At 47.5% G+C, this 10,261-nt stretch overlaps 1 protein-coding gene across 1 annotated transcript in view; it reads right to left on the bottom strand.

The window, feature by feature from the left end:
• Positions 1 to 687: 687 nt before the first annotated feature.
• The window catches only part of GNA15 (G protein subunit alpha 15), a 23,787-nt gene continuing 14,213 nt past the window's right edge, over positions 688 to 10,261 (bottom strand). The window contains exons 5-7 of the mRNA XM_003788726.3: positions 9,162 to 9,291; positions 6,006 to 6,159; positions 688 to 1,602 (exon numbers count right to left, since the gene is read on the bottom strand). Coding sequence (XP_003788774.1) covers positions 1,376 to 1,602; positions 6,006 to 6,159; positions 9,162 to 9,291 — 511 coding nt within the window. The 3' untranslated portion in view covers positions 688 to 1,375. The remainder of the gene's footprint in view (positions 1,603 to 6,005; positions 6,160 to 9,161; positions 9,292 to 10,261) is intronic.

Below are 10,261 nucleotides of genomic sequence, written 5' to 3'. Positions count from 1 at the left end.
TGGGGGAAAACAAGGTGAGGGGTACTTGGGAATTCTCTGTACTTATTTTCTGAATTTTTTTCTGTAAAACTAATGCTGCTCTAAAAAATAAAGTTTTTATGGAGTCTTGCCATGTTGCCCAGGCTGGCCTCGAACTCCTGGGCTCAAGCAATCTTCCTGCTACACCTCCCGAGCAACTAGGATTATAGGCCCCAGGTGCACACCCAATTTATTTATTTAAAGTCAAAGCAAATGAATAGACTCTTGGCTTTACTACCAGGTGTATGAGCTTAGTCAAATCATTCCACTGTCTGTGCCTCAGTTTCCTCATCTGTAAAATAGGGGTGATATGGCTTGCACTGACTAGGGCTGCCCCAAGGATAGTGAGAGAGCTCATCAAAGGCAGATGGATGGCTGCAGCTGGAAATTTGGGTAAGTAGCAATCCAGGCATCTGCACAGAAATCCCCCAGCCAGGGAGAGAGGTCAAACTCCATGTCCTGGCTCACAGACAGCACAGCGCTCCATAGTTCTGGGTACAGTGCCAAGCACAAGTAGGTGAACAAGAAGTAGGATTTTTTTTCTTTCTACCCCATGCTGTTATCCACTGCTCCCTGCAATCCCTGGTCCCCAGGGTAGGTTACCTGAGAAAGGCACGCAAGGTTGAGAAGCATGACACTGGCGACACAACCCCTAAGAAATAACAGACCTTCAGGATGTCATGACTTTAATGTCCACCCTACAAGGGGCCCCGCTGAGGGTGAGGAAATAAATATAACCTTTTGCATACATCTAAGATGCGGCTTTCCCAGACCCCATCCTGGGAAGGAGGCGGGGTGCCTGTTGGCCTCGGTTTCCCTTATCCGTAAACCGGAAGAGTCACACTATGAGCCTGGAGACTCCCCTAGCAGACGGATGTCCCCGCGCAGACCGGGGTTAGTGCCTCTTGATGTCCACCAGAGGGCGCCAGAGCCCACTTTGAAAGCACCCAAGGCTCACTCTCCAATCCCAGACTGTGCGTACCCATAAGGGGATCCCAGACCCCTGCTCAGCACGTGACATACCCGGATGTGGGGCTCCTTCGAGAAGCACACCTACCCAAGTCCTTGAAACCTTGGTTTCTTCACCTTTTCCTCCACCCTGACAACCCAAACGGGTATTTTGTCCCCTCCCTTTCAAAGGAGGTAAACAAGTCAGGCAAGGGCAGGAGAACCCAGCACAGGGCGGGGAGTGTTTCTTAGTGAGTGGCAGAGAAGAAAGGGGGCAGTGGCAGGCGAGTCCTGCTTCTTCGGACTCACTCATGCGTGGACCTTTTGTTGCCGGGGTTGGAATGACCAGAGGCACTCGGGGCTCGCTTGGGCCCCTCTGCCACCCACCTGCCCTCAGGTAGGCCCTGAGTCACAGCAGATTGATTTCGTCCAGGTAGCGGGCAAGCACAGAGTCCCGCACGTCCTTGAAGACCTTTCGGATATTCTGCGTGTCCGTGGCGCAAGTGTAGTGGCTGAAGAGGCGTCGGGAACGCGGGCCCTTCTTGCTGCCCTCGGGGCCATCATTGCAGCTAGTGTACATCCTGGTGTACATGTCCAGGATGAACCTTTTGGCTGCCTCTGCATCTTGCTTGGGACCTGGGGGAAAGGAGTTGGGGAGGTGGGTAAGGTCAGGACCCTCTCTCTTGGGACAAGGGTCCGGAGACCCCTTTCCCATAATCAGGCCTGGAAAGGCCCCAGAGACCACCACTCCCAGCATCTTTTTTTGTGGATTTATGCCAGCGTCATGGCTGATCACATGACTTACGCCCAGCCAATGGGAGTATCAAGGAGTAGCTGGGAAGAGTCATGTAACCTAAAACAGATCAATGGGCTCAGCGCCTGTGGCTCAAGCGGCTAAGGCGCCAGCCACATACACCTAAGGTGGCGGGTTCGAATCCCCAGCCCGGGCCTGCCAAACAACAATGATGGCTGCAACCAAAAAATGGCCAGGCGTTGTGGCGGGCGCCTGTAGTCACAGCTACTTGGGAGGCGGAGGCAGGAGACTCGCTTGAGCCCAGGAGTTGGAGGTTGCTGTGAGCGTGATGCCATGGCACTCTACCCAGGAGGATAGCTTGAGGCTCCGTCTCAAAAAAAAAAAAAAAAAAAAACCCAGATCAATGAAACTCAGCTCTGGGATTTTGAACAGAGCAGTCTTAAAGAGGGGTGCTTTGTCCTCTAGGCTTGAAGCTGGGAATGGATGAGAGCTGCAGAGACAAACCACCTGGGAGTGTGCAGGTAGGGAAACAGTCGCCAAGAAAGGGGAAAGGAGTCCCCACAATCAGCCTGGATGGGTGCCCTTATGAGGCACATCAGGGAGTTCAATATATATGTATTGAAAGCGCAACATGAAGTGCTTCTGGAACCCTAGATTTGGCTCCAGTTACTCACTAGTTGGGTTATCTAATATATTAATCTCTGTAATGTCTGCAAGCCTCAGTTTATTCATTCTGTTTTTTTGTTTGTTTTTTGAGACACTCTGTCACCCTAGATAGAGTACCCTGGCATCCCAGCTCATGGCAATCTCAATCTCCTGGGCTCAAGTGATCTTCGTGCCTCAGCCTCCCAAGGAGCTGGGACTATAGGCACCCACCACAACACCCAGATAGTTTTTCTATTTTTAATAGTGATGGGTCCTGCTCTTGCTCAGGGTGGTCTTCAACTCCCATCTTGAATTGGCCCATCTTAACTTCCCAGAGTGCTGAGATTACAGGTGTGAGCCCCTATGCCCAGTCTAGTTTCCTCATTCTTAGAAAGAGGATCAGAACAGGGCCTGTGCCTCAGTGGGTAGGGTGCCAGCCCCATATACTGAGGGTGGCAGGTTGAAACCCAGCCCCGGTCAAACTGCAACAAAAAATAGCCAGGTGTTGTGGCAGGGGCCTGTAGTCCCAGCTACTCGGGAGGCTGAGGCAAGAGAATCACCTAAGCCCAAGAGCTGGAGGTTGCTGTGAGCTGTGACACCAGGGCACTCTACTGAGGGCAACAAAGTGAGACTCTGTCTCTACAAAAAAAAAAAAAAAAGAAAGAAAGAGTATCAGAACAGTTCCAGACCTTGTAGAGTTGTTTCTAAGATTTAATATTATGCTAAGGACTCAGTGCTTAATAAACAGGAGCACTTGAACCCAGGAGTTGGAGGTTGCCGTGAGCCAGGCTGATGCTACAGCATTCTAGCCTAGGCAACAGAGATTCTATCTTCAAAAAAAAAAAAAGATTAGGTTGGGCATGGTGGCTCATGCCAGTAATCCTAGCACTCTGGGAGGCTGAGGCAGGTGGACTGCCTGAGTTCACGGCTTCAAGACTAGCCTGAGCATAGGCGGCACCTGTGACTCAGTGAGTAGAGCACTGGCCCCATATACCGAGGGTGGCAGGTTCGAACCCAGCCCTGGCTAAAGTGCAACAACAACAAAAAATAGCCGGGCGTTGCGGTGGGCACCTGTGGTCCCAGCTACTTGGGAGGCTAAGGCAAGAGAATCACCTAAGCCCAAGAGCTGGAGGTTACTGTGAGCTGTGATGCCACATCACGCTACCAAAAAAAAATGACAAGGTAAAGTGAGACACTATCTCTACTAAAATAGAAAAACTGAGCCAAGAGGATGGATTGAACCCAAGAGTTGCAGGTTGCTGTGCCCTGTGACACCATGGCACTCTACCCAGGACAACAGCTTAAGATTCTGTCTCAAAAAAAAAAAAATTAGCAGGTTGTGGTGGTAGCACTTGTAGACATAGTTACTCTGGAAATTGAGCCAGGAGGATTTCTTGAGCCCAGGAGTTTGAGGCTGCAGGGAGCTATCATCATGTCACTATACACTGGCCCTGGTGATAAAGCATGTTCTTGTTTCCAAAAAAAAAAAAAAAAAAAAATCTATTCACCTTATCCTCTTCCCAAATTCTCTAATCCATGGGCTGATTTCCTGGCCTGCTCAGCTGGGAAGGGAGGCAATTTCAGGCCACCATCCTGGAACAACTTGATGTCTGTCTCTAAGATCCTGAATCTTGTGGAGATAATTGGCTAAAATTGGTTTCCAGGGCTCCAAGATGTGACAAGGCCAGGGCATCAAACTCTGGTGACATCGTCAAGCCTATGTTTACTGACTATTTACCTAGTGCCAAGCATGTACGAAAGGCTTCATCTACTATGATTGTTTGCATATTGGGGTGACTAGTAGCTCCCAAAATTCACATCTACCTGGAACCTCAGAATATGACCTTATTTGGAAATAGAATCTTTGCAGATGTAATTATTTAAATTAAAATGAGTTTATACTAGAGTATGGGTCCTAAATCCAGTGACTGGTGGCCTTATAAGAAAGGGGAGGATATAGCAAGAAGACAGACATGTGAATATGAAGGTAAAGATTGGACTGATGTGTATATAGGCCGAGAAGTGCCACATATTCTTGGCCACAACCAGAAGCTGGGAGAGAGGTGTGAAATGGATTTTCCTTCCTCCAGAAAGAACTAACCCTATCCACACCTTGATTTTGGACTTCTGAATTGTGAAGGAATAAATTTCTCTTGTTTTAAGCCACTCAGCTTGAACTACTTTGTTTACAGTGGCCAAGGAAAATGAAAGCAGGTTGTCTCCAAGATGGCTGCCATCACTTCCTTCCCACCCTGTATGCACATGCCATGCCTCTATCAAGAGGAAGAATTTCCTCCTCCTCTTTTAGAATCTTGGCTGGTTTTAGTGGTGTGGTCGACCAATAGAATGTGAACAGAGTAACATTCTGACACTTAAGAAGCTCAATCACAAGAAACAGATTCCATCTGGGCTGAAGTCTATTATGAGACAGCCATATTGTGAGGAAGCCCAAACCATATAAGAAGTCCCTGGATTATGAGGCACTAAATGGGGAGAGAGAAATAGTGATAGATGGGAGAAAGGGGAGAAGGAGAGATGTAGGGAAAGAGGCAGGGAGAGACAGAAAGAGGAGAGGACAAGAGTTTCAAGGCACCAGACACCTAAGGGAAAAGCCATCCAGAAGTATATATCTAATCTGACCAACCCCAGCTGATGACACTTAAATCAGAAATAAAATAACCCAGTTCAACCATTCCCAAATTCCTGACCCACAAAATCATAACAAAGGAAAACGGCCAATTTAAGTTACTAGGTTTGGGAATAGTTTGTCACTCAGAAATAGCTAAGTGAAATACTTCTATCATCTGGCTTTATCCTTACAGTAGAGCTCTGTGGAAAGTACTAGAAAATACAAACCTTCCCTGCCTAGGTCTCTGAATTAGCCAAAACTCTACCTCCTTCTGTAAAATATACTAAGTGATATCCAACACTTACCAATGTTTTTCTATAATCGGCCCAGCCCTTTGACCTTCTGGATGTGATCAAGGTTTATTTCCAAACCTGTTCATGCCAGTTGTATCTGTCCTGACCAATATGCAGTTAAATGAAACATGACTAAAACCTATTAGTTACAAGAGCCACATGAAAGAGAATTGTTGAATCTGTGGAAACAAAGCTGCATGCTTTGGAATGATTGCTAAAAGGATGGTCATGAATTAAAGAAAAAATTGCTATCCAATTAGGTATAGAGGAGATGACTATGAAAGATTAGAAAAAGTAAAGTTTTGAAGACCTAGGAAAATTCTGGAAATAGTAGACAATGCCTTTCAGTGTACTTTAGAGCAGCTCTATACAGCAAATACATACTCAAAAGATGTTAGCCCAAATCCCAATAGTCAGACATGTGTGAAATAAAATGTCTAAGGTAAACATAATAGAAGATATCTTCCTAAAATTCTCCCTTTTCCCAAGTTCATTGAGTATGAGGGTCTCTGCTAATTTAATACTTTATACCCACTCATCAGAAGGGGAAACTGACACTCAGAGAGGTTGGGCAGTGGATAGAGCTGGCTCTGGAATCCAGGGCTGATCTTATTTAAAACTTCCAGTGACTCCATACTGAAATAGGGCCTGGACCGGCATCTCTTTTGAAAACCACTTTTGGGAGGTGAAGGGTATAGAAACTTATAGAACCACTTACCTTTGAAACTGGGGAAGTAGGTAGCCAGGTGGGAGGTGGGGATTTTCTCCTCTAGGATATCAGTTTTGTTGAGGAAGAGGATGACAGATGTGCTTTTAAACCAGGGAAGTTCCAGGATGGTGCCAAACAAGGCCAGGCTCTCCTTCATACGGTTCTGCATTGCAGACAGAAGCAAGTCAGTGCTCCAACCCGCCAGCTTGAGCGAGAGACCCTGGAGATGGGCTGTTGTTGGGTGGCCAGTCAGGGACTCAGGCATGTATCTGAGGGGGATGTGTTCAGCATGATTTTATGCTTATGTTGGTTTGAAGAGTATCTTCCCCAAACCCATGTCCACCTGAAACTTCAGAGTGTGACCTTATTTGGAGTTAGGGAACTCGAAAATGTAATTAGTTAAGATGAGGCTGTTCTAAATTCAAATGACTGGTGTCCTTGTAAAAAAAAGTGAAATTTAGAATGGGCATAGTGGCACATGCCTGTAATCCCAGCACTGTGGCAAGCTGAAGAGGGAGGATCACTTCAGCCAAGGAATTTGAGAACAGCCTGGGCAGGACAGTGAGACCCTTATCTCTATTTAGAAATTAAAAACAAAAGAGAGAGGGAAAGTTGAGGCTGGGTGCAGTGGCTCATCCTAGCACTCTGGGAGGCAGAGGCAGGAGGATTCCTTGAGCTCAGAAGTTTGAGACCAGCCTGAGCAAGAGCCAGATTCTGTCTCTACTAAAAATAGAAAAAAATTAGCCAGGCATTTTGACAGGCATCTGTAGTCCCAGTTACTCAGCAAGCCAAGGTAGAAGGATCACTTAAGCCCAGGAGTTTGAGGTTGCTGTGAGCTAGACTGACGCCACAGTACTCTAACCTGGGCGACAGAGACTCTGTCTCAAAAAAGGAGAAAGTTGAAGGCCACATGGCGGCTCACTCCTGTAATCCTAACAACTCTGGGAGGTGGAGGCAGGTAGATTGCTTGAGCTTACCAGTTTGAGACCAGCCTGAGCTAGAGCAAGTGGGACCCTGTCTCTGGAACTAGCCGAGCGTTGTGGCAGGTGCCTGTAGTCCCAGCTACTTGGGAGGCTGAGACAAGAGAATCACTTAAGCCCAAGAGTTTGAGGTTGCTGTGAGGTAAGATGCCATGACATTCTACTGAGGGAGACAAAGTAAGACTCTGTCTCTAAAAAAAAAGAGACAGAAAGAAAGTTGAATACAAACACACAGGGAAGATGGCCATGTGAGGGCAGAGATAGAGACTGGAGTGAGGTGATTGCAAGCTGAGGGACACCAGGGGTCACCAGGAGCTGCCACACTGGAAGAAACAAAGAAGGATCTTCTCTGAGAGCTCAGGGGGAGCACAACCCTGCTGATGCCTTGATCTTAACCTTCCAGCCTCTGGAGCTGGGAGGAAATCAGTTTCTGTGGTTTTAAGCCCCTTGGTGTGTAGTCATTGAGACAGCAGCCACTCTTAGAGAGCCCAGCGTCAACCTATGTGTGTTGCTACGTCTAAGTGGCCACTTTGCTGAGCACTGGGGTGGCTGGGCCAGGTCGTGAGTGGCCACAGAGGAAGGTTTGAATGTTTTTCCCGAGAGTGTCACATTGCAGGGTGCTGGCTTCATTTTGCACACCTGTCTGCATCTTTGCCTACACAATGAACGTCTGAGAGGGTCTAAGTATGTGAAGTCCCATGTCCGTGTCAATGGAAATACCCAACTGTCTAGTATCTTCTGATTGGGCATATTTTAGTCACATTTAAATATTAATACAGGGCAGCACCTATAGCTTAGTGGGTAGGGCACCAGCCCCATATACCGAGGGTGGTGGGTTCAAACCCGGCCCCGGCCAAACTGCAACAAAAAATAGTGGGGCGTTACCAAGAGGTGACTAAGTGAGACTCTGTCTCTAAAAAAAAAAAAAATAGTGGGGTGTTATGGTGGACATCTATAGTCCCAAGCTACTTGGGAGGCTGAGGCAGAATTACTTAAGCCCAGGAGCTGGAAGTTACTGTGAGCTGTAACACCACGGCAGTCTACCGAGGGCGATAAAGTGAGACTCTGTCTCTAAAAAATAAATAAATAAATAAATAAATGTTAATACAATGAGTTACCAAATGTCTTATGTTATAGGTTGAATCATGTCCCCTCAAAATCCATATGCTCAAGGCCTTGTCCCCTGGACCTTGGAAAAGGACCTGCTTTGGAAACAGGGTCATTGCAGATGGAGTTAATTAAGCTGAGGATATAATGGAGTAGGATGGGCCCTAATCCAATGACTGTGATCTTATATAAGGGGGAAATTTGGATATACACAAGCATGCAGGGAAAACGTCATGTGAAGACAGAGGCAGAGATCAGGGTGAAGCTTCTAAATGATAACACCCAGGATGCCAGCCACCATGAGGAGCTGGGAGAGGCCTGGAGCAGACCCTCCCTTGTGGCTTCAGAAGGAACCAGCCCTGCCCACACCTTGATCTTGGACTTCCGGCCACCGGAAGAACTGTAAGAGGATAAATAACTGTCATTTAAGCCTTCCAGTCTGTGCAAATTTATTACAACAGCCTCAGGAAACAAGTTCATCTGCTGTGACTGGATTCAAGGACAAGCTGTGTCAGGGACCTGGAATTCATCCTGTCTGATTCAGTCTGAAAGTCAAAAGTATAACATCTGACTCTTAGATCTCCGAAGTGTCTGTGCAAAACTTGAACCTGGAGAAATTCATGCCTGTCGTGTAATAATGTGCCTGACCTCTATGCTTGGATGTTAAATAAGAGAACTAGGAGAGACTGTTTCGCTCACAAAAGGGAAGTGGCCCCAGGAGACCTGTTTTGTTTTGGTTTTTTCCTATGATGGCTGGGCTCATGTGTGCAAGTGGCTGTGCCTTGAGGCTGGGGTGTCCCTACATGCACACGTGTGCTTGTGTGATGGAGGATGTGTGTGCAACTTACTACAGAATGTGTCTGTGAATGAGTGTGACAACAGCCCAGGTATTCCTTGGTGTTGCCAACAGTATGTGGACAGGAATGTGGAGTGGGGGTGTGTGCGTATGTGTCGGGTCCTGGCCATGCAAATACTGTGGGTCTGTCTCTTGGACTGTAACAACAGTCTAACCATGAAAAGGTGAAGTGTCAAGTTCAAAGCCATGCCAAGCACACTCAGGATGTCCTGGCCCTCTCACCTCCTGGTTGTTCTCCTCAAGGCACTGGTCATACTCGCTCAGCGAGGCCAGGTAGATAAGGGCGATCACATTCTCAAAGCAGTGAATCCACTTCTTGCGCTCTGACTTTTGGCCCCCGACATCCACAATCCTATCAAGAACCAGGATGACCCTTTCAGAGCTCAAGACCCACTGTTGTGTGATACCCCAGGCCCCAGTTACGTCTGAGATATGCCAATATCAAAATAGCAGCTGGGCACAGTGGCTTGCACCTGTAATCCCAGAACTCTGGGAGGCTGAGGCAGGATGATCACTTGAGCCAACGAATCTGAGACCATCCTGAGTAAGAATGAGACCCCATCACTACTTAAAATATTAAAACAAGGCTGGGTGCAGAGGCTCATCACTGCAATCCTAACACTCCGGGAGGCCGATGCAGTGGCTCATGACGGCAATCCTAACACTCTGGGAGGCCAATGCGGGTGGATTGCTTGAGCTCAAGACCAGCCTGAGCAAAAGCAAGGCCCTGTCTTCTACTAAAAATAGAAAAACTGAGGCAAGAAGATCACTTGAGTCCAAGAGTTGCAGGTTGCTGTGAGCTATGACACCACAACACTCTATCCAGGGCAACAACAGCTAGACACTTCATCTCAAAAAAATAAATAAATAAAAATAAATAAAAATAGAAAAACTATGGCTCAGTGACTATAGCACAGTGGTTATGGCGCCATCTTCATACACTGAGGGTGGCGGGTTCCATCCTGGCCCCAGCCTGCTAAACAACAATGACAACTGCAACAAAAAATAGCTGGGCGTTGTGGCAGGCACCTGTAGTCCCAGCCACTTGGGAGACTGAGGCAAAAGAATTGCTTAAGCCCAAGAGTTTGAGGGCATAGTGAGACTCTCTCTCTCAAAAAAAAGACAAAAAGGGCTCGGCACCTGTGGCTCAAGTGGCTAAGGTGCCAGCCATATATACCCAAGGTGGCAGGTTTGAATCCAGCCTGGGCCCGCCAAACAACAATGATGGCTGCAACGAAAAAATAGCCAGGCGTTGTGGCAGGCGCCTGTGGTCCCAGCAACTTGGGAGGCTGAGGCAGGAGACTTGCTTGAGCCCAGGAGTT

Source organism: Otolemur garnettii, unplaced genomic scaffold, assembly GCF_000181295.1.
Source record: "Otolemur garnettii isolate 467f Iridium unplaced genomic scaffold, OtoGar3 scaffold00029, whole genome shotgun sequence".
NCBI classification, from domain to species: domain Eukaryota; kingdom Metazoa; phylum Chordata; class Mammalia; order Primates; family Galagidae; genus Otolemur; species Otolemur garnettii.
Note: the sequence above shows the minus strand (reverse complement) of the source record. Positions and strands in the feature narration are given on the sequence as shown.